Genomic DNA, 25,181 nt, shown 5'->3' on the forward strand with positions numbered 1-25,181 from the left:
AATCCAGTCTTTAAGAACCAGAATACAACTAGAATTAAGTGACAGTATAAGGCAGCAGGACACTATAAAATAAAACCAAACAAATGAAAAAATTGAGGAAAATATGAAACACTTCATTCACAAAACAGAGGATTTAGAAAATCGTTTGAGGAGAGACAATTTAAGAATCATTGGTCTACCAGAAGACCATGACAAAAGAAAAAGCCTGGACTTACTACTACAGGAAATTATTTAAGAAAACTGCCCAAGAGGGAAAAGTGGAGATTGAAAGAATCCACAGATCACCTGCTGTACTTAATCCCCAACTGACAACACCCAGGAATGTTATAGCCAAATTCAAGAACTATCAGACCAACGAAAAAATATTACAAGAAGAAGTCATTCAGATACCACAGAACCACAGTGAGGATAACACAGGATCTGGCTGCATCTACACTAAAGGACTGAAAGGCAGTGAATATGATATTCTGGAAAGCAAGGGAACTAGGTCTACAACCAAGAATCAACTACCCAGCAAAACTGACTATATTCTTACAGGGGAAAGTATGGTCATTCAACACAATAGAAGAATTCCAAGAATTTGTAAAGAAAAGACCTGACCTGAACAGAAAATTTGATGTCCAAGGACAGAACTCAAGAGAATCATCAAAAGGTAATTAAAAAAGAGGGGGAAAAGAATAACAAAGCAAAACAACACACACACCCCTCCCTTTTTTTAAGAGACGCATTAAATTAAAATGATAAGTATCCCTATGAGAAAAGAGTTCATTGGTAACTTAAAAACTGTTGTTATCACCTTGGCAGCTAGAAGAATTACACTTAGAGGGAACAGTGAAAAGCTGCATAGGATGAAATGACAAATCATTAATAGAAATATAGGTATATGTATGCATAAATACATATACATGTGTGTGTGTGTGTATATATACATATATATATACAAAACTAGAGCTAAAAAAGAGGTTAATACTAAAAGAAATGGGAAAAGAAACAAAAGGCAGTAAATTTATGTCACAAAGAAGCTCATGGCAGGAGATGGGAGAACATTAATACACCGTGTAAAGGATAATTTTAGCTTTGTGACTTGGAAAATCTAAATAATTGGTTGCCAGGGAAAATTCCCAAATAATAAAATACCCAAGTCACAAGGAATTATGGTGATTTTAATTAATATAGAGAGAAGGAATTAAGGAAAAGAGAGAGAGAAAGAATTAATTTAAACTGCTCTGGCTCAGGCTCAGCCAGGCAGTAGTTAAAAGCCTTGGCTGAAGTGGCCTCCAGAGCCTAAGGGAAAGGAAGTTAGTCTTATCACTCACCACGAGTCTCCAGGAAGCTGTCTGAGAGAAATCCTCCAGGCTGAGTTCCAGTCCTCACTGAACTGAACTCCAAATCTAATTGTACTCCAAACTGAATTCAATTGCTTGAACTAACTTTTTTAGCCTCCTTTTACAGAATTTTCCTCCTATGTCACCTCCCCATAATCTTCATGTCTACCAATCACAGTAGACGCTTTCTCCAGGACTATCCACTCTTTAGTTCTCACCTTCTCTGGTTAGATTATATCTTGTGAGGCACTTTACACTTCTTTGTTAAGCTTACCTTTTGTGAGTTACTTGACCTTTTTTTTTTAATTAATTTAACTTTTATAGGTAATTAACACCTTTTTATATCTAAAAATAGACTTAGTTTCAGTTTTAGCTTCACTATAAGGTATGATTAAGTACCTTCATTGTTCAATCAGGAGTTTACAATTTTAACTTCCCCTAAAGTATGTCTAATTAGGGTGGAGTAATTTCCAAGTTCAAAAATGGAAAGGTAAAGAGGTCGGAGACAGGAAATTCTCAACCCTTGTGCCTTGAAATTGACCCAAAGAGGGAAGAACAATCCAATCCATTGGGGCAGAGAATAGATTCAAGCCCTATAGGGGAGTAGAAGGGTAACAAACGGACTGGTGGGGAGGGAAGCAGTATAAGGGAGAGAAATGGTGGGGGAGGGGGATAGTTTTAAAAAGACTGCAAAGAAAATAAGGGTGGGAATAAGAAAGGAGGCGGGGTAGAAAGGGAAATAAAATAAGGGTGGGAACTAGGGGGACTGATTAAAAACAAACATTGGTGTAGAAGGAAATACTGAAAGAAGAAAAGGCAGGACTAGGAGTAGAAATCAAAATGCTGGGAAATACACAGCTGGTAATCATAACTCTGAATGTGAATGGAATGAACTCACCCATAAAACACAAGCGAATAGTAGAGTAGATTAGAATCCAAAGCCCTACCATATGCTGTCTACAAGAAACACACATGAGGAAGGTAGATATGCATAGGGTGAAATTAAGAGGATGGAGCCAAATCTATTGGGCATCAACTGATAAAAAGAAGGCAGGAGTCCTAATCATGATACAGATATGTGGAGAAAAATAAATAGGGACAAAAAGGAATATACCTTCTTTTCAGCAAACTCTCAGGATACAAAATAAACTCACATAAGTCATCAGCATTTCTAGATATCTCTAAAACATCTCAGCAGCAAGAATTAGAAAGAGAAATTCCATTTAAAATCACCCGAGACTATATAAAATACTTATGAATCTATCAGCTGAGACAAACACAGGAACTATATGAAGACAACTACCAAACATTCTCCACACAATTAAAACTATATCTAAACAATTGGAGAAACATTGATTGCTCCTGGGTAAGACGAGCTAACATAATAAAAATGACAATCCTGCCAAAATTAATTTACTTATTTAGTGCCATACCCATTGAACTACCAAAAAACTTTTTTACTGAATTAGAAAAAAACATAACAAAGTTCATTTGGAAGAACAAAAGATCAAGGATATCCAGGGAAATCATGAAAAAAATGCAAAGGAAGGAGGACTTGCAGTCACAGATCTCAAACTATACGAATAAAGAACTGTTCATCAAAACAATTTGGTACTGGCTAAGAGACAGAAAGGAGGATCAGTGGAATAGACTTGGGGTAAATGACCTCAGCAAGACAGTCTATGATAAGCCCAAAGATCCCAGTTTTGGGGACCAAACCCCACTATTTGATAAAAACTGCTGGGAAAATTGGAAGACAGTATGAGAGAGATTAGGATTCGATCAATATCTCACACCCTACACCAAGATAAACTCAAAATGGGTGAATGACCTGAATATAAAGAAGGAAACTATAAACAAATTAGGTGAACACAGAATAGTATGCTTGTCAGATCTTTGGGAAAGGAAAGATTTTAAAACCAAGCAAGAGCTAGAAAAAAAATCACAAAATGTAAAATCAATAATTTTGATTACATCAAATTAAAAAGTTTTTGTTCCAACAAAATTAATGCATCCAAAATTCAAAGTGAAGCAACAAATTGGGAAACAATCTTCATTACAAAAACCTCTGACAAAGGTCTAATTACTCAAGTTTATAAAGAACTAAACCAATTGTACAAAAATCAAGCCATTCCCCAATTGATAAATGGGCAAGGGACATGAATAGGCAATTTTTAGATAAAGAAATCAAAACTAATAATAAGCACATGAAAAAATGTTCTAAATCTGTTATACTCAGACAGATGCAAATCAAAATAACTCTGAGGTATCACCTCACACCTAGCAGATTGGCTAACATGACAGCAAAGGAAAGTAATGAATGCTGGATGGGGTATGGCAAAGTTGGGACATTAATTCATTGCTGGTGGAGTTGTGAATTGATCCAACCATTCTGGAGGACAATTTGGAACTATGCCCAAAGGGCACTAAAAGACTGCCTGCCCTTTGGTCCAGCCATAGCACTGCTGGGTTTGTACCGCAAAGAGAACATAAGAAAAAAAATGTATAAAAGTATTTATAGCTGCGCTCTTTGTGGTGGCAAAAAACTGGGAAATGAGAGGATGCGCTTCAATTGGGGAATAGCCGAACAAATTGTGGTATATGTTGGTGATGGAATACTATTGTGCTAAAAGGAATAATAAAGTGGAGGAATTCCATGGGGATTGGAACAACCAGCAGGAACTGATGCAGAGTGAGAGGAGCAGAACCAGGAAAACATTGTACACAGAGACTGATACACTGTGGTATAATCAAATGTAATGGACTTCTCCATTAGTGGTAATGCAGTGATCCTGAACAACTTGGAGGAATGTATGAGAAAAACCACTATCCACATTCAGAGGAGACACTGTAGGAGTAAAAACACCAAAGAAAAACAACTGCTTGAATACATGGGTGGAAGGGATATGGTTGGGGATGTAGACTCTAAATGAACATACTAGTACAAACATCATCATGGAAATAGGTTCTGATCAAGGACACAAATAATACCCAATGACATTGTGAGTTGGCTGTGGGAAGGGTGGGTGTAGGGGAGGGAGGGAAATAAAGTGAGTATTGTATCCAAAAAAATAAAAGAAAAATAAAAAAAAGGAAAATCACTTATCTATTTTCCAACATTGTTTCTTTTTTTGTTTTTTAAAAACTTTTACCTTCCATATTAGAATCACTACTATGTGGTTGTTCCAAGGCAGAAGAGTAGAAAGGACTAGGCAATGGGAGTTAAGTGACATGCCCAGGGTCACCCAGCTAGGAAGTATTTTGAGGCCAGTTTTGAATCCAGGACTTTTCATCTCTAGGCCTGGATCTAAATCCACTGAGTCACCTAGCTTCCCCCCCCAAACCCAGTCATTTCTAAAATCATTCTTGATTTAAAACTTGGGTTGTGAACCTTATCTGAGATTCTGTCAGATTTCATTTAACTCAAGTCCATGATACATGACAATTTTTTCTAAAGGGCAAGAATAGGGTAGAGTTCTCACCTTGATAATCTTTTCCACACCTGAAGAGCAGATCATGTAGGTGTGGGGATTAAATCGGACCTGGTTGACAATTGATCTATGGCCTTTCAACACCATGAAGGCTCCATTTACCACTCTGCCAATGCCACCTGGGAAAAAAGAGGAAGAAAAATCAAACAAGGAGATAGATAGTTGGTCCAGGTATTGTTAAGAACTAGCTTTGGACCTGACATATAATATGAAAAATATAATACTAGCAAAATATTTTATCTTGAAGATAAAAGTTGCTGTGGAAAGAATGAAGAAGAAACACTTCTCAGCATATGTGCTCTTACCCAGTGCTTTTATATAGTTTTTAAATACTTCCCATGCCTACCCACTATAATTCCATTGTTAAGGGAAGGCCATTTAAAACTTTTTTAAAAAGATTTTCGTTTCTGCACTTGGCTTAGAATTGTGCTGAAAAAAAATGAAACTGACCAGTTTGACAACAGAATGCACACGAACTAACTGTAGATCTGAATTAGAGGCAGATGTAAATAACCGAGAGGTATTTCTCAGAGGATATTAATGTATTGATATGTATTTTTATATATGTATTAATGGTCAAAAACTTGTAGCAAAAAATGAAAGAAAAAGATCATGTCATTTCAGGTTCAGTATATCAGCTGTCTCTCTCCGGGTGCTTATAATATATTTTAAAAACATACTTTGATAGCTTTTGTTTTTATTTTACTTAGATTACCCTCATATTACTTGCCATTTCCCCAACCCAAAGAACCAATACTTAAAAAAAAGATACATGACTATGCATATAGGCCAGTTATAGTCAACATTTCTCATAAGATACATTTTTTTGAGTCTTATACTAATATGGAACATTCCCATATAAACACACAGAGTACACTCTCTAATACTAACCCATTACCATCAATACTCTCACTCAGGGAGAAAGTGGGAGCACAGGAAGGAAAGGGGAAGCCAGAGCATAAGCCGCCTTCATCATTTATTGAAGGGTGTCTCCAGCTTCTAGGCAGGGCCAATCTCCCTATGTTCTCATGAAGCTTGTTTAGATTGTTCCAGTGAGAAAGAGGAAGAAGTGAAGCAGAGACTTAAATCTATTCTTTTAAAACTTGGATACTCATTTTCCTACAAGACCTCTCTGTTTTATGGCCTATGTTTTCTTGGGGAGTAAATGAGCAGGACACTAAACTAGAGAGCAGCCGAAGGCCTGGAAGAAATTATGCAACTGAACCACTTCCTACTCCTAGCTCTCCCTCCAGATGTGCCTCATACTCTCTAATCTCCTAATTACTTGGTCTCCTTAAATCCAGTGACTTGTTTTGTCACCTCAGCAACAGACAGAGATGGTCACACACTAGATCTCTTCATTAACTATAGGTGTTCTGCTTTCCTAATTAAGAAATCCCCCTAGCACTCTCTCAAATCTTCAACCTCTCTATTTGGTTCCTTCTCTACTGACTGGAGGCATCACTTATCCTTAAAAAATATCCTATAATAGACATTATAATTTTTTCAAGATAATGCCCAATATATCTCCTCCCTTTCTTAGTCAAATTCCTTGAAAAAATTACTTATACCAGATGTCTCCACTTCCTCCCTTCTCATTCCTCAACCCTTTGAAATCCAGGATCAATGTTATTCAATTAAACCTGTTTTCTCCAAAGTCTTGTCATCCATATTACAACCCCTAACTGTGGGTGTTCTCAAAGGTCCAGATCTCTTATCTTCTTCCTTTATACTCTCCTCTTCAAGTAATTCCATCAGTTCCTATGGATTTAACTATCCTCTCTATACAGATAATTATATGGACAAATATACAGATGAAACAAACCTCTGAATTTCAGTCCTACATCAACATTTCAAACTCAATGACCCAGAGACATCTCAAGTTCAATATGTCCAAAGTGACTCATTATCTTCCCCAAATTACCCTACCCTTCACCCCAATTCTCTGTTTCTGTCAAAGGCACCACTACCCTTCCAATCTCTCTAGTTTCTATCCTCTTTGTTACCCTATCAATCAGACACCAAATCTTGACACTTCTACCTCTGTATCATTTCTAATATGTGACTCTTTCCTCTCCATGCACATAGAGGTGACCTTGGTTGACCTCACCACTTCTTTCCCTATTATTTCAGCAATCTCTTACCACTCAGTCTATCACCAAAACAGTCATGAGAGCAATTTCCCCTAAAAACAGATGTGACCGTGTCACTGTTCAGTCAATTCAAATGGTTACTCATTGTCTCTCAAGACAAAATATGAATTCCTCTGTTTAGCTTTTAAAACCCTCACAGCAAGGTCTCAAACTATTTTTCTAGGCTCCCACACTCACTCACTCTAAGATCAAGCCAAATTGAATTCTGTTTGTTCCCAATATGAGATACTTCATTTGTGTCTTCTGGCCTTTTCAATGACTGCTCACATACTTGGAATGTAACTCCCTCCTCATTTCTACTTCATAGAATCCATCTCTATCTTAAGATGCTGCTCAAACATCACTTTTTACACAAAGTCTTTCCTGATGTCCCCATTGCTAGTGTTCTCTTAAGTTATCTTGCATTTAATTATTTTGTATTTATTCACTTTACATTAATACATAATACTTATATGTACTTGGTTCCCCAAGACCTTTGACAGTAGGAACTATTTCATTATTTGTGTTTTAATTCTCAGTGTCCTTCCCACATACCATGCTCACATACACACACACATATATACACACACATATATATATATATATAATACAAACACATATACACTTAATAAATATTTATTGGTTAATGGAGGGGTTAATGAGGGGGGAAGAAAATAATCAGATTAACCTGGATACTAATGTCTAATTTCTACCTCCCATCCCTTTACTGCTAGAATGAATAGCTATAGCTATATTCTCCTCTTGGATGGAAAACACAACTGTAGTTTTCTGAAGAATTACTTATCAGCTTCTAAATTTTGCCCGAGGATAGCAAAAAGATGATTGATCTTTGGAAGGCCTTAACATTAAAAAGTGATGTTATCCAATCCAATAATATTTCACATACAAGGTCTAGGTATCTATAGTAACTATCACCACAGTACCAGAATGCTTTGAGAAAGAGAGCATTTTAATAGAACAATACCACAAAAAGGCAACAGGTAGAAAATTTCTAATCTCAAAAACTGGTAACTCTTGGCTATCATAGGACAATCTATTATATTTGTTGCTAATATAAAAGCAACACATTTTCTGTCTTGAGAATAGCTGGTGAGTATCACTGCCTAGAAATTCAGACAACAGGCCCGGGGTGGAGTGGTGAGGGGATAAAAACCTGTTTTAATTGCTCTTTAATTCTGACCTCAGACTCTTACTAGCTGGCGTGACCAAGTCTCTTAGCCTGCTTGCTTCAGTTTCCTGTAAAATTGGGATAACATAGCACCTATGTTTTCAGGGTTGTTGTGAGAATCAAATAAGAAAATAATTGTAACAGCACGTAGCACAGTGCTTGGCACATAGTAAGCACGATATAAGTGTTAGCTATTATTATTACTGTGTCTAGTTCTTCTGTATTCTTAAAGGTACAATCTTGTCACAGGAATTCTAATATTAGGTTCTCCCTTCCCCCTAAATCAATCAGTAAGTAAATATGAAGTTGTAAAGTATATCTTCACTGAACCAAAGCTAAGGGAATAGTACAATATAGTGAGAGGAACATTATTTCAAACCCAGAAAACCTAGGTTCGGATTGTGTTTATATTTCTAACTATCTTTGTGACCTCAGGCAACTCATTTTTATTTTCCCGAGGCTTAGTTTTCTCATTTTAAAATAAGAGTATATGTTGGGGAATAAGGTTGAAAGTAGGAAGAAGTTAGTAATGAAAGGCTTTGACTGCTAAACAGAACAATTTATATTTGCTCTTGGAAGCAATAAAGAGCCTTTAGTGTTTAATGAAGTATGTGTATGTATGTGTGTGTGACATGATCAGTCCTATGTTTTAGGAAAATCACTTTAGCAGCAGAATGGAGAATGGATTGGAGTGAGGTGAGATCTGCGGTAAGAAAACCTGCTAGCAGGCTCCTGCCTGATAGGTTAAAGCTCTATTTGATGAGAACGGATGGGGGAGAGACCACCCAGAGAAGGTATAATTTAAGCCTTGAGCTTTGAAGAAAGCCTGAACAATTAAGGGGAGGAGGCAAAGAGGCAGAATGCTCCACAAATGGGTGACAGGCAGGGGAAAGTCATAGAGAAACAGAGATGAGTGTTAGAGTGACATGTGTGAGGAACTACAAATAGGTCAGTGTAGTTGATCACAGAGAACACTGAGGAGAATATAAGAATAGAAAGGTGGGAAGAAGTCAGGTTATGAAGATGTCAAATGTCAACCAAATAGTCAGTCCTACTAATAGGCAATAGGGTAATAACTGGAATTAAATGAGCAGGAGGTGATATGGACAGACCTATCCGAAAGGAAAATCAATTTGGCTGTTGTGTTGTGTGGAGGATGGCCTGGAGTGGGAAGAGACTTGCATGGATGAAGCAGGCATCTTCTCAACCTGATGCATATAAAATTGACAAAAGAGGGTGTAACACACAGAAAGAGTTTGGTTTATCAATCCATTTAACCCAAACACAGAAAGAAATATAAAACAAAAGGTGAAGAGGGAGGTTTTGGAGGGAAAGAATATTCATAAACAAAACAAACTTCATATTCAGGTGTTTAACACCTGAGCTTAGTAAGGGGAGGTGAAAATGGCAATCTTGGGCTAGCCCAAAATTAGGTTCCTTCTCTTTCTATACTTTCTCCTTTTTTTTGCAGAGGGGAGAGTGGAGGGGGAAAAGATAAAAATAATTTGAGATGATATGATGGAAGGAAACAATCAGCAACCAAAACCATGAATGTGAAGAGGATAAATTCACTCATATAATGCAGGAAGGTAGCACAATTGATTAGAAAATATATCCAACAATGTGTCCATGAAAAACATACTTGAAATATGAAAATGCAGAGTTAAAATAAAGGACCAAGGCAAAATCCATTATGTCTCAGGAAAAAAATTTAAAAGCAAGTATAGAAATAGTGACAAGGCAACAGAAAAAAATATATATAGTTTAAAGAGAAACCTAAGAAAATAAATCATCCACAAGAGTAAAATAATAAAATCAATACTTTATCAAATCATATGAATGTATGTACCAAATAGCATCTAAGTGTTTAAAGTTTAATCAAAATACAGAAATAATAAACAGATATCAAAAGTATAATAGTTGAGAACTCCAATGCGTCACTTTCACAACTGGATAAATACAACAGAACAAAGAAAAGTTAAGAGCTTGAAAAGCTAGATATAAAAATCTCTGGTGTTTACTAAATGAGAAAAAATGAATAGGCATATTTCCCAATTATGTATGATGTCATTTAAAAATATATATTATGTATATTATAATATTATATATAATATATAATGTTACATTATTATATATTATGACATGAAAATCTCAAACATGCAGAAATGCTGAAGATATCATTTACTGATTATACTGGAATAAAATAATAATCAAGGATTACTGAAAAAGATTCAACGTTAAAGAGAACAAATAAGGAATTAGTGGCCCAATGAAGAAATCACAGAAACAATACATAATTTCATCAAGGAAAATAGCAACAATGAAACAATTTTTAAAACTTTTGGGATGGAATCAAAGCAATCCTTAGAAAAATAATTCATATCATTAAACATGTTCAACAAATAATAAGACAAAAATACTGATCCTTGAGGTAGACAACTTAAAAACCAGAAAATAAAATCAAAACTAAACACAAAAATAAGATATGGATTGCTACTGAACTTTCAGGCAATGCTACTTCAACCCAACAAAAAATCCATGAAGTATTATATGATTTATACAAACATCTGGACAGCAACTATTATTAATGCTTCAGGCTTAAACCTCAGTTATTAGGAACATCATCCCTATGTGTACTACAAAACTAAATATAATCTACTTGAATTCAAGTAAAAATGATCTTTAACTCTGACAAACAAATCCTAGTGCTGGTGTACATGAAGAGAAACTATGCTGAAGTATGCCTATACTTCTTACTCTATTAATCCAGTGTTTGCTTCTTATTCCCTTTCCTTAGGTGAACTTTCCCCATAGTGATACAGCTTTTGATCTTTTCTTTTTTTAATAAGAGTATATGTATTAGTTTTTTATTATCAGATCTGTAGATGTATACTAAAAAAATTAATTTACTTATAAAGCTTAGTGTTTTAAAAAGGTTTTTCTTCATTAATGTAGTGCTTTGCAGTAAACTCATTACTATTGTTCACAAAGACCTTGTTTACAAGGAAAAAGTATAAACATCTGTACTATTTTGTTCCCTGTATTTAGTAGCTATAACTGTTAAATGATTATTGAATTATGATGTAAAAATTATCTTCAATACTGACAATCCTTTCTTAGGCTTGGTATATCTAAATAGAGAAGTAAAACTAAAAGAAAAACCCCACTGAAGTGATAAACAAAACTTGAGTTGTTTCTAAGGAGAATAGATCTAATAAAATATATACATTATTCAATAATCTGAAAAAAAAGGAAAACTAAATTAACAAAAGTAAATCAATGCCTCCACTTCCCTTTCTCTCTTAACTGTCTATAGCCTGCCTTCTTATTTCAATATTCAACTGAAACTTTTCTTTCAAAAGTTACCAAAATGATCTCTTAATTAAATACCAAATCTAATAGCCTTTTCTTAGTCCTCATCCTTCTTGATCACTGCCTCTAACAATGATGATCATCTTGATGATATTCTTTTCTTTTTAGTTCTTAGGATACTACTTTAACTCTAGTCTCCTCTGATCTATCTGATTGCATCTTTCTAGGCCTGGCACAGGGCTCTCTCCTGGGCCTTCTTCTCTTCTCCTTCTAAGCCAGAGGTGTGAAACACTCACAATATAGATTGCATGTGGACTGCAACATTCCCAGACGCAGCCTAAACCAGATTAAAATTTAAGTGGGAAATATTTAGCAAAAATGGAGCTTTGCAGGGATTCTGATATACAGTAGGGGCACATACAGCTATTTGAATCTAATACCACTATTCCAAACTACTTCACTTGATTATTTTTCTTCCCCAAACCTTCCCCTCTTCTAACTTCTCTGTCATCTAGGCTTATACCATCATCTTCGATTACCCGCTCTCTCTTACATCCTGTAGCCAATTAGTTGCTAAGACCTGTTGATTCTACCATCATAACATCTCTCACACATGCCTCCTTCTGTCCTCTAACAATGCCATCACCCTGGTATGGTTTATCACTTCACATTTGGACCACTGCAATAGCCTTTTTAAAAAAACTCCCTGCCTTCTGTCTTAGTATCAATTCTAGGACAGAAGAGAGTCAAGGACTAGACAATTGAATTATGACTTGCTCAGGGACACAGCTAGGAAGTATCTAAGGCCAGATTTGAATCAGGTCCTTCTGACTCCAGGCTCAGTATTTATCTACTGAGTCACCTAGCTGCCCCTTGCAAATAGCCTTCTGATTGATCCCTGCCTCAAGTCTCTCCCTGCTCTAGTTCTTCCTCCCCTCTCACTTTTTTTTTTAACATATTAAGTCCATTGGCTTTAATGAGAAAGGTAGGTCATACAAAGTCAATGGGTGTAAAGATGCATCCAATTTGGTCAGAGACATAGGGATTATCAGCATCAAAAGGATTTTTATTATAGGAAAGGAGAACAAAGACAAGGATTATTATATCAAGGAAACTTAAAAAAAGAAAGGTAAAATGAATTGAGGTGTGGGTACATAGGGGGTGGTATTCCAGTATTAAGTGATTTGTAATATTTCACTCCTAAACCTAACAGGAGGATCCAGGGTGTATCTAAGGTGAGATTTCTGACAATTCTAACACTGGATTGGATTAGAGTATATGTCCATCATTTGGTTATTCTATTTCGAAAGTGAAGGTTTTCACAGCCCCCTTGAAAAGAGGATCTAATCTCTTTCATCCTTTTGGTTAATTTGTAGTTAACTTGTAACAAATTTCAAAAGGGGAGAGAAGGAGAATCTTGATAACTAGTTATATATATTTTTATATCTAAATGACCAGGTTACCATTAATCCTAAAATTCAAAGTTGACTTGATTTGGCTTATTAAAATCTATCAATGGATGGGACTACTTCTAACTACAAAATCAGATCACTAACAGTTCCTAATCAATAGCTAATCCTAAACTGAATTTATTCATTTCTATGTAAGTACTTATAGTTTGTACCAACTAATCTTACTAATTTAGTAATTGCTCATTAAAAACTAATTATCTGGTTGCCTTCTTTTCAAGAAGTAGAATTTGGCAGAGAAAGTAGAGAAGGAAGCTAGCAATAGCTCCCTAAAAACAGAAGAAAAGAGTTTATTAAAGCATTTTTTTAATTGTATAAAATAACAGAAAAAAGTTCAAAAGGAAACACAACAAGCAGCCCAGCTTTGAAAGTTGTATTATAAATGTATATATACTTTTAAAAAAGAAGCTGAATACAATGGATATGTTACAAATAATCGCTTTCCTCCATTTTAACAGGTATATGGAAATATGCTTTTAAAAATTTAGAATAAAAAGTTTTAGACCCTAAAATATAACATAACATATAATATGACATCATCCTAGTAGAACACTGAGTGCTGATCATGAGAACCCTGGAGTACTTTACCAGCTAGAGGCTATAGACCTGCCTACAAGACAGAGGAAAAGAGATTTCTCTAATTTATTTGCTTGTGACTAGAGTTAAACAATCAGCAATACAAATGACGTACTATCCAAATGATTTCACAGAGTTTGAGAGAGCTAAAAAATTCTTCCTTTACGCTATTCCATGATAATACTTCTGAAACTCCTGTATTAAGTGATGGTAGGTAGGATTTAGTAGTAGTAGATAGTGTCTTACACATAGTAGGTAACTAATAAGAGATTATTGATTGGCTGTCTGATTTTACCGATCAAAAGAAATGGGTAATCAAGATGAAATATTTTGCCTCATCTTTCTTGGGCTGGAATCTGTAACGTCTTTATCCTAGAGCTTGTGCCTAAACAAAAATCAAAATGTGGAAGGCAGTGATTTTCTTCATGACACAGCTAAGACTGTCTTTTGACTATATCAGACTGTAAACTCCAAGAACACTTAAGACTCAAGAGTTGCCTTGGGACAATGCAATGGTTAGTTAAAGTGCCTGTGGTCACAGCTAAAACATAGGTATTGGTATAGGTACTATGACTGTGATTTCTTTGGTAGGAAGAACTCCAGTATGAAAAAACTCCTTCTACCAGTTTCAGCTGGCACTTTCTCTGCAACTTGTAGTTTTAGAAAAAAGTTAACGTGAATCATCACTTTGAAAAGTGTAATGTGATGCTATCACATGTGGTTATACTTCAAAGGTAACTGCTTCACTTATATTTAAGTTCCAAAACAACAATATAAAGGTTTTATGTGGGAGTAAACTCTAGAAGTCTTTTTGTAATTTGTTTACTAACTAAACTGTAGCAACTGTATGGCTGCCCTTAAACCTGAGCCTAAGACAATTCTGAAAAACATTTTGTAATACAAACATTTGGCAACTATCTTTTCTTCAGTTTAATAGCACACTCCCACATCTACAAAACCATGAGCACTTGATAAAATTTTGTGATAACATCCTTGCCTTACTCCCTGTTGTCCCAAAACTATGAATTCAAGATAACAAGGAAAAAGTGATCAGAACTTTACATTTGGTCCTAATTCTAAGAACTTTACATACATAGTTCCCATTCTAAGTAGGACCAGCTATTATATGTTGAGGTCAGGCTTACCTGCTTCTGGATCTGGAGGAATTCTCCACATATATAGATTGAAGTCATCAGATCCTGAAAGGATGTACTGTTAGAAGAAAACAAAGTAGCATAAGCTTTGCAAAAACAAATATAAAAAGTCAATAGATGAATCTATAAAATACAAAGTAAGAAAATTCTTCAAAACTACTAAATTATAAGAAAATAGAGTAAGGAAAAGGTAGAGGAGAGCAGCAATGTGAAATCCCTGATCCTTCATTAAGCCGTTTTCTAGGCCACTTTTTTGTATGGCTTATCATTATGACTAAAATGTAAGATCAGATATGTAAATAAGAGGAATAGAAGGACCAAAATTGATCCTCATCCAAATTTTGTTTGTTTCATTTGTCTGCAAATAAAATAAAAGAGTGTAAACAATCAAAATTCTGAGTAGGAAGGCTAATTAAAAAGAGGATTTTATTAGAAGATCTCAGAGTTTTATGGGGAGTGATATCCTTAGGATATATGCTCACAAAATTTAATTTCTGGATACTGAACATGAACAGACATTACTGTCACAAAATGCAACTGTCGTAACATATTTATTGCCAAAAATTTTGGGAAACAATATAATACAACAATATATAACCAAATCAGCACTGGCTTTTATTTTAATTACCTTCATTTACCTATCCTGTACAAGAGGCATGAAATGTATTCTAGAACTGAGACAGAAATGTAATAGAATGAAAGTTCCTTAACTCAGGACTACATTCTTTTTGTTTTTGTCTCTCTACTCCCAGTGCCTAGCACAGTTCCTGGAACACAATGTCTGAGTGAACTGAGCCTTATTATATTGGACTTATCCAAGTAAATGGCATTGAGAATTATAATAGATACTATTATAGTATTTTTAATTATATAAAATATATTATGGTATTTCCATTAAGGTTTATTTAACTTCACATTTTCCCATTTTATGTTCAATTATATCAAACAGCAATTTGGCATTGCGACCAGTTACCTAGCCATGATAATCTATAAAATATATGAATTAGCTAAATTGAAATGAATACCTTACCACCTTATACCAAGCAGACTGGCTAATATGACAGCAAAGGAAAGTGATAAATGCTGTAGGGGATGTGGCAAAATTGGGACACTAATAATACAGTGCTTGTAGAGTTGTGAATTGGTCCAACCATTCTGGAGGGCAATTTGGAATTATGCTGGAAGGGCTTTAAAAGAATGCCTGCCCTTTGATACAGCCATCCCACTGATGGGTGTGTACCCTGTATAATTGAAAATGTTACCCTAAAAAAAGACCTACATTTCCCAAGAGCCCACTGACTTCCTGTTCTTGTGTACTTCCTGTAGACAGGGGATATTAGGCAAGGACGTGAAGGGTCCCACCTCTTTATTTCTGGTCCCAAGCTTGGTGGTGATAAGGCAGATGTTTGAACTGGCTGATTAGTCATGGGCCAGTGGTCTTTATTTTGTATCTTCTTTATTCCTTGATTTCTAATGATTTTTAATGAACCTCCATAAGATATAATATTTCTATTATTAGGAATTTGGAAAATGAAGGGATGTTCATTGATTGGGGATTGGCTGAATAAATTGTGGTATCTGATGGTGATAGAATACTATAGTGTTGAAAGAAATAATGAACTGGAGGAATTCCATGTGAACTGGAAAGACCTCCAGGAACTGATACAGAGTGAAAGGAGCAGAACTAGGAGAACACTGTACATTGTAAACCTCAAAATTCCTTAGACTTATAAATGTTGGAAATTTCACCATTGGGATATTTCATACTTGGAAAATTTCTTACTGATAGTCTATTGGAATGGGAACTCCATTGGCATGGGAGGTTCCTTCTCTTCCCTTCTTAAGATTACTTTAGGACAGAAACCCTTTGCTGAACAATGGAAAGGACTTTGACCTATGCTTAAGCATAGAACAGGAATTTCTTTGAGTCTTGATTGATTTAGAATTGATACAATGGAGATACTTGGAATAAATCTCCACCCTATTCAGTCCTAATAGGATTGAGTAAGGGCTGCAGCCTAGATCAAAATTTAATTATTCCAATCTCTACCATACTCAAGTTAACAGGATTTAGAAAGGGCTGTAGCAAAGGAGTATAGATTTAATCATTGGAAAATATGACCTTCAACAGACATGTGCAAAAAGCCAAAAACCTCTGGGCGGTCCTGGGTTAAGCGAGAGCCTCCATTGACAGGGAAATTGATGAAGAGTGATTGGTAGATGTGAGGACTGAGGGGAGGCAACTTGGATGGTGTCCTTAAAGATAGGAGGGTCTGGAGACTGAAGGGGAGGTTGAGTTTTTTGGTCGTGGTGGTTCCTGGGCTCTGAGAAAGCTTGCTCTGAAGGAAGCTGAAGGTGGGGGCCTCTGAGACTGTTTCTCCATTTTGGTCACGTGAGTAATAGGGACTGATCTCCTTTCTTTGCCCCAGCTATCTAAGGGCTTGGGCCTTTTGGCCCAGCCTAAACAGAAGGGGTATTTAAGCCCTATTCCCTTCTCTCCCCTTGCTCTCTCTATATATATCTCTAATTCCTTTCTTGCTCCTATTGTAATTAAACTCCAAAAAAAGGCTGACGGCTGACTTGAGTTTTTCATTTAGGAATTACATAGCTGATTCCTTGGCGACCTTAAATTAATATATATCAGTCTTTTAAAGTGATTCCCTTGTAACATTGTGGCTGACCACACGGGAGTCTAAAGAATCCTCTCAATAAAACTTTTTCCTTGCCTTTTTACTATACTGTTTCACCACTTAGTCCTTTTTTTTAACAAAAAAAAACTCGGCTTAAAGACACAGCTGCTAGAACACGTGAGTATAAAAAACTTTTTCTCTTTTCTCCTTAAGTTAAATTGGAATCAGCAGTTTTTTCTTTTTCTTCCCTTTAATCTTAAGGGACAGCTGGGTAGCTCAGCGGATTGAGAGCCAGGCCTAGAGACAGAAGGTCCTGGGTTCAAATCGGACCTCAGATACTTCCCAGCTGTGTGACTCTGATAGACAGAAAACAGCTGTTTTTAAATCTCAGCAACAGGACTCTAAAGTCCTGGCTAGAAGAACTGTTTCTAAATATCCTTTCCCTTAAGGAACAACTTCCTGGATTAGAAAAAAAAACCCTGTGAAAAGTTTGTTGCTTTGCCCTGCTCCCCACGTGTTTTGTGAAATTACAAAATATATATATAAAAATGGGTACTACATTCTTTGACAATTATATGGCAGCTGAAGAAGTAGGGGCATTGAGGAATGAAGGATACCTCCAAATTTTTATATTAATAGGTACTGTCATTTTTGTACTCCTCAATACTATATTTAGAGATGAAAAAATAAAACAAAATGAGGATAAAATAAAACAAAATGAGGATAAAATAAAACAAAATGAGGATAAAATAGAAAATATTGAGGATAAAATAGAAAATGTTGAGGATAAAATAGAAAAAAATGAGGATAAAATAGAAAATATTGAGGATAAAATAGAAAATATTGAGGATAAAATAGAAAAAATTGAGGATACAATAGAAAAACTTGAGGATAAAATAGGAAATATTGAGAATAAAATAGAAAAACTTGAGGATAAAATAGGAAATATTGAGAATAAAATAGGAAATATTGAGGATAAAATGGGAAATATGGAAGATAAAATAGGAAAAATTGAGGATAAAATGCAAGCCCAATTAGAAGATCTAAAAAGTTTCTTACAGGATCAATTGACAAACAACCACTCTACCAGAAACAGACCTGTTTCTGAACCTTTGAATGAGGAAATTTCCTTCCCTGAAATAGAGATGGAAAACACCTTCCCTATAGCCCAGTTAACAGACTGCTTCTCTCGTGTAGTGCAAATCTTGTCTGAATTTAATCCCCAAAACCCTTCCCCTGCAATCCCAGCTTCTCATGTTCCTTCTCCTACAGAAAACCAAATTCCAATGCAAGGGAGATCTTGTCCTCCTAGAGAAACCTGTCCTTGTCAAACTGACCCACAGGTGCAAAATCCAACTAGAGGCCTGTTTCCTCTAAGAGAAGTACCTGAAATAGGACGAAATGGGGATGTGGTGACTTTAAGACATAGGATACCGTTTACTCCCCAAGAAATAAATGAATTTACACGAAATATCCCCACATATGAACAAGATCCTTTTCTAGTAACAAAAAAGATGGGAGACATATTTTTTCAGTATAATCCGTCTTACAAGGACGTTGAGAGCTTACTACAGGCTTTTTTAAGTGAACGTGAAAAAAATAAAATAATTGCTCATGTCAACAAAACCCGGGGGCGTAATGCAGCACATTGGCCATCTCAGGATCCCGAATGGGACTATAATAATCCTGAGGACTATCTACAACTATACCGTTGTAGAGAGGCCATCCTCACGGCCATGAAGGAATGTGCGGACAGTACAGATAAGTGGATGGAACTGGAAAAAATTAAGCAAAAGGAAAACGAAACACCCTCCAGATTTATGGACAGAATTATCGAGTTTGGGGACAGATACTTAGATTGGGACTTAAATAAAGAGAATAGTTTAAGACAAGTTAGAAGAATCTTTGTAAATAATTGTTGCAAAGTAATTAAAAATTATTTCAAAACACAATGCCCAAGATGGTCAGATATGGACCTTGAAGAATTGCGAAAAACAGCTATATATGTTTTTAAGGGAAACGAAGAAAAGGAGAAAGAGAATAATGATGACATGGAGGAAATGAAGAAAAAAATGAGATGTGTAATAGATAGGATAACTAAATTAGAAAGTGGGCATGATAATGAACCAACGACAATTGCCCCTCTCCAGAAATCCAATTATCAATCCATTACTTGCCACTTCTGTGAGAAGAAGGGCCACAAAATGATGGAATGTAGAACCTTTCTTAAGATGTTTGGAAGGAATACACAGTTTAATAATGGTTTTAGAAATAATAACTATAGAAATTATGATAATGGTTATAGAAACCAGAATTCTAGAAATTATAATAATGACTATGGAAATAACTATAATGAATATAGAAATAAGAATTTTAGAAACCAGAATTATAGAAATAGGAATTGGGAATTTAATGACAATGCTCAAATTGAAGAAAATTTTAATGATAATACTCAACAATATATGAGAAATGGCGCTCGTCCAAAAATTACTCGAGGTACTAATGACCCTCAGAGAGGTGCCCTTCAGGGGGGTGCCCAAGGAATATCCCAAACACAATGATGGTGCCCGGGGGGGGCTGGGGCACAGGTTTCAGAGGATACAACCTTTGATTTCCCAGACCCTGATGTCCTACTACCCGTTGTCCCTATCCACTGCCCTCCTCATACTAATGAACCCCATGTTACCTTAAAAGTGGGTAACACCTATTATGATTGTCTATTAGACACCGGAGCTTCCTGGTCTGTATTAAAGAGAACACCTGATTTACAATGTTATTCTATTGGCTCAGAGAATGTAATGGGAGTATCAGGAATAACCCAAAGAGTTAAAAGACTTCCTCCTAGAATGGTGTCTGTAGGACCCCTAGAGGTACAACACTCCTTCCTTTTGATGCCTGACTCCCCTTTAAATTTGCTGGGGAGGGACCTTCTATGCAAACTCAGAGCCACAATAACCTGCTCCCCAGATGGCTCATTATCATTAGAAGTACCAGAGGAATCTTTAAATTTACTCCCTGTACTTCTCTCGGAAAACCAGGAGGCAAAAGAACCTTCCATTTTTGAAATACCTAAAGATATACCGGAGTCCCTTTGGGCCACATCTTCTTCTGATGTAGGCTTACTTAAATCTGCTGTTCCTGTGCAGATAAAAACTAAATCTAGCCCACCTCCTTCTATCCCTCAGTATCCCCTCTCAAAGGAGGCAATTGAGGGTATTACACCAGTTATTAACTCATTAATAGAACAGGGAATAATAATCCCTTGCAAATCTGAATACAACACGCCCATCCTGCCAATTAAAAAACCAAAAAAAGGACCCAATGGCAAGCACATCTATAGATTCGTACAGGATCTAAGGGCAGTGAATAATCATGTTATAAAGAGACACTCCGTAGTTTCTAACATACATACTATTATTTCATCTATTCCTAGCACAGCTACATACTTTACAGTAGTAGACTTGTGTTCAGCTTTCTTTTCCATACCAATACATGAAAACTCCAGGCATATTTTTGCTTTCACCTGGAAGGGCTCACAATATACCTGGTGTCGGCTGCCACAGGGTTATGTCGAAAGTCCGAGCTTATTTGAGCAAATTTTGAGCCAAGACACAGACAATATAACATTTAAAAATAGCAAATTAATCAAATATGTAGATGATCTACTCTTGGCTTCAACAGATGCAGAAACACGTCAAGAAGATAGCAAACACCTTCTTTTGGAATTGCACAAAAGAGGACATAAAATCTCTAAGGATAAAGTTCAATGGTGTCTCCAAAAAGTAGAATATTTGGGATTCATCTTGACTGCGGGTGCTCGTTATATTTCTCCAAAACGAATTGAGAACATTCAAAAATTGAGTGCTCCTACCACTAAGAAACAGCTGAGAGCAATTTTAGGAGCAACAGGGTTTTGTAGACAATGGATTCCTTGCTATGGGGAAATCACTAAACCCCTTATAGCATTAACAAAGGATTCAGTTCCTGAACCCCTCAAATTAGAGCCTGAACACTTGTCAGCTCTAACAGATCTGAAAAAGGCTATCATGTCTGCCCCTGCTCTAGGCATCCCAGATTACAACAAGCCATTTACTTTATATGTGCATGAGCGAAGAGGAGTAGCCTCTGGTGTGTTAACTCAGACTTTGGGACCTTCTCAGCGCCCAATTGCTTATTATTCTGCCCAACTAGACCCAGTAGCAGCAGGAGCACCACCATGCCTTAGAGGAGTAGCTGCTACAGCCTTACTAGTAACAAAAACCGTTGATTTAGTATTGGGATGTCCATTAACAATAATGTGCCCACATGAGATTGAAGCATTATTGGTAAAACATAGAACACAGGCATTCTCGGATCAGAGAATTACAAGGTATGAAATAACCTTATTAAATAGTGAAAATATTACCTTGAAACGCTGTTCAACTCTTAACCCTGCCACCTTGCTTCCAGATTTACCTACTTCAGGAGAACCACTACATAACTGTGAAACATTAGTGTCCATGGCAGAAAAGCCTCGAGATAATCTCTTGGACACTCCCTTAGACAATGCAGATCTGATTTTATTTACCGATGGTTCCTCTTTTATGAGGGATGGCATACGTTACACTGGAGCTGCCGTAGTCTCAGAATTTGCCACTGAATGGTCAGCTTCACTACCTTCTAACATTAGCGCTCAAGGAGCAGAACTCATAGCTCTAAAACAAGCTTGTATAATTGCCAAGGATAAAAAGGCAACAATTTATACAGATTCTAGATATGCTTTCGGCATTTGTCACTCAGTCGGGATGCTATGGCTCCAAAGAGGATTTTTAACCTCAGCTGGAAAATCCATAGCTAATGCAGAAATTATTAATGAAGTTCTTTCTGCTCTCAAACTGCCTAAAGCCCTAGCTGTAGTTCATTGCTCTGCCCATACAGGTGGCTCTGACCCTGTCTCTAGAGGAAATGACCGAGCAGATGCCGCTGCAAAACTAGCAGCCATAGAAGGACCTGGATTAATTTTAACATTAACAACCACTGATAATTTAAATTTATCACTCTCCTATAATGAAAAGGAAGTGGAAAAATGGAAACAAAAATTTAAAGCAAAACAAATTAATGGAGTATGGGTGTCACCTGAAGGAAAACCCCTGCTCCCTAGAAGTTTCTATAACCAAATTTGCCAATCTATTCATAAAAATGGTCATTTTGGCACCCAGGGCATCGTGGACTCTGTCAAGAGAGTATGGATAGCCCCTGGTATAACTACTGTAGCCTCTAAAGTATGTTCAGCCTGCCCTATTTGCCAGGCATATAACCAACATGCATATCGTGGAAAAGCCTTTGGGGGACGTCCTCTGGCTTACACACCTTTTGAACATCTACAGATAGATTTCATTACAATGCCAAAAGCTGGACGTTATAAATTTTGTCTAGTAATTGTAGATCAACTAACCAGATGGCCGGAAGCATTTCCTACGACCCGAGCCACAGCAGATTTTGTTGCAAAGATACTTTTAAAAGAAATTATTCCTCGTTTTGGCCTACCAGCACGTATTGACTCCGATAGAGGGAGTCATTTTACCGATTCTGTCTTAAATCAAATATATTCTTGCTTGGGGATAACTCCAAAATTCCATGTTCCATATCACCCCCAGAGCTCAGGCCAAGTGGAGAGGATGAATAAAGAACTTAAGACTATGATTGGCAAATTATGCACTGAGACCCATTTAAAATGGCCTGAAATTCTCCCTCTGGCCCTATTTTATCTTAGAAGCAGGCCTAGAGGAGACTTACATATTTCACCATTTGAGATGCTTTTTGGACATCCGCCTATACAGGCTAAGCCTTTCTCCCCGGCTTATACATCGCTATTAGGGGGAGATATTACTATTGCTTCCTATATACAGGAGTTACAGCACAAATTACGTGAACTTCATGAATCTGGAGCTGCAGTACAAGCTGGACCATTAGACTTTTCTCTGCATGACCTGAACCCAGGAGATAAAGTTTATATCAAGAATTTCAAGCGAACTGGAGCAACTGAACCTTCATGGGAAGGACCATTCCAAATATTATTAACTACTCCAACATCTATAAAGATTGGAGAAAGAGACTCTTGGATTCACTGCTCACATGTGAAGAAAGCATCTTCTGCTGAGACTGATTAACTCTATCTTATCATATGAATTGTGACTCTATCTTATCATAAGAATTGGAGATAATAATCCATAGACAAATGGATGCTGGTTTTTTTTCTCTCAAGAATATATTGAATTACTGATTTTTTTTCTTATTTTTTCTTATTTCTTTTCTTTTATTTTTTTATCAGAATATTTGATTTTTTTTCATTTTTGTACTGAAGGTACACATAATTAATATTAATTTTTTTTCCCTGCAGTAATACAAGTTAATATATATACTCTTGCTATAATATCAATATATGCCTAAAAGCTTTAAACTATTGGAACCTGCCATTTATTGATAAAATATTATAGGACTGTGATTAATGTTTGTGTCTGATTCCAGGAAAAGGGATAAAAACAAGGAGCACAGACTAAACCTGAATAGTGCCAATAGAGCACACATGAAATATTAAAGTGAGACTCAAGGTTGCGACGCTTAACTTATGTTTAAGTCGTAGGACTTCCTTGTATCTACACTCCTTTCGAAGTACTCAAACAAGTACAAAGCTTGACTATCATGCTGGCTCCCTATATCTCTGAAGGAAAAAAATCAGACAAGGGAATGACATTTCCCCATCAAAATAGAATTCTAATTCTTTTCTTCTTATATTATGGCAACTTCCTGTAGTCTTGGCTACAAATGGCTAAGTGAAATATTACTGCATTCTGTCCTACATACTTGTGGGATAGAAATTACTTTAAACTGGACCTATACAAGGTCTATTTTGAAATTTTTCTTATGTTTTTGATTATTTTTCTATTCTTTTGATAATTGACACATACACCCCCATAACTGAACATTGCATTCTGAGCTAAACTTGATATTTTTTTTTAAATACTTACTTCAGGGGGGATTGTATTTTAATTTAAAATCTAAGAATTTTTGAATTTTTTTTGTTTGAGATTTTATTTTTATAAAAATCCAAGACTTTTGTTTAAGATTTTACTTTTATAAAAAATTCAAAGATTTTGATTTTGTTCAAGAAAAGATCTTCAAGAAAGAAGCTTGAAACTTTTATATCCAGAGAATGAACTGTTGCAGAAAGATGCCAAAAACCTACACTTCATCAAGAAGATCAAGAATGAACTTTGGATGTGATTGATTGGACTGAACTTTTGATTGAACATTTATTGTAACATTTATGCCAAAAGGGACTGCCCCTAATTTGGCTTTCTGTCAATGCGCCTAGCAAACATTGGTTTTGCTTTCTTTTCTTTTCTATTTCCTCTCTCACTATTCTAATTTCTCTTAGAAAATTGAATATTGTGTATATCTTTAGTTAGAAGTGAATTTAGAACTACAAAATGATTATGTTAAATGATCAATGGGGAGACTAGTCTCCCAATGATCATCAGGGGGGATTGTAAACCTCAAAATTCCTTAGACTTATAAATGTTGGAAATTTCACCATTGGGATATTTCATACTTGGAAAATTTCTTACTGATAGTCTATTGGAATGGGAACTCCATTGGCATGGGAGGTTCCTTCTCTTCCCTTCTTAAGATTACTTTAGGACAGAAACCCTTTGCTGAACAATGGAAAGGACTTTGACCTATGCTTAAGCATAGAACAGGAATTTCTTTGAGTCTTGATTGATTTAGAATTGATACAATGGAGATACTTGGAATAAATCTCCACCCTATTCAGTCCTAATAGGATTGAGTAAGGGCTGCAGCCTAGATCAAAATTTAATTATTCCAATCTCTACCATACTCAAGTTAACAGGATTTAGAAAGG

At 36.0% G+C, this 25,181-nt stretch overlaps 1 protein-coding gene across 4 annotated transcripts in view; it reads right to left on the reverse strand.

The window, feature by feature from the left end:
* The window catches only part of DCAF5 (DDB1 and CUL4 associated factor 5), a 199,848-nt gene that overhangs the window by 24,450 nt on the left and 150,217 nt on the right, over positions 1–25,181 (reverse strand). For all 4 annotated transcript variants that reach the window (XM_016423271.2, XM_016423273.2, XM_007473097.3 and 1 more), the window contains 2 exons: positions 14,640–14,706; positions 4,808–4,935 (listed from right to left, as the gene is read on the reverse strand). In XM_016423271.2, the coding sequence (XP_016278757.2) occupies positions 4,808–4,935; positions 14,640–14,706 (195 nt within the window). The remainder of the gene's footprint in view (positions 1–4,807; positions 4,936–14,639; positions 14,707–25,181) is intronic.

The sequence above is a fragment of the Monodelphis domestica genome, chromosome 1 (genome assembly GCF_027887165.1).
Source record: "Monodelphis domestica isolate mMonDom1 chromosome 1, mMonDom1.pri, whole genome shotgun sequence".
NCBI classification, from domain to species: domain Eukaryota; kingdom Metazoa; phylum Chordata; class Mammalia; order Didelphimorphia; family Didelphidae; genus Monodelphis; species Monodelphis domestica.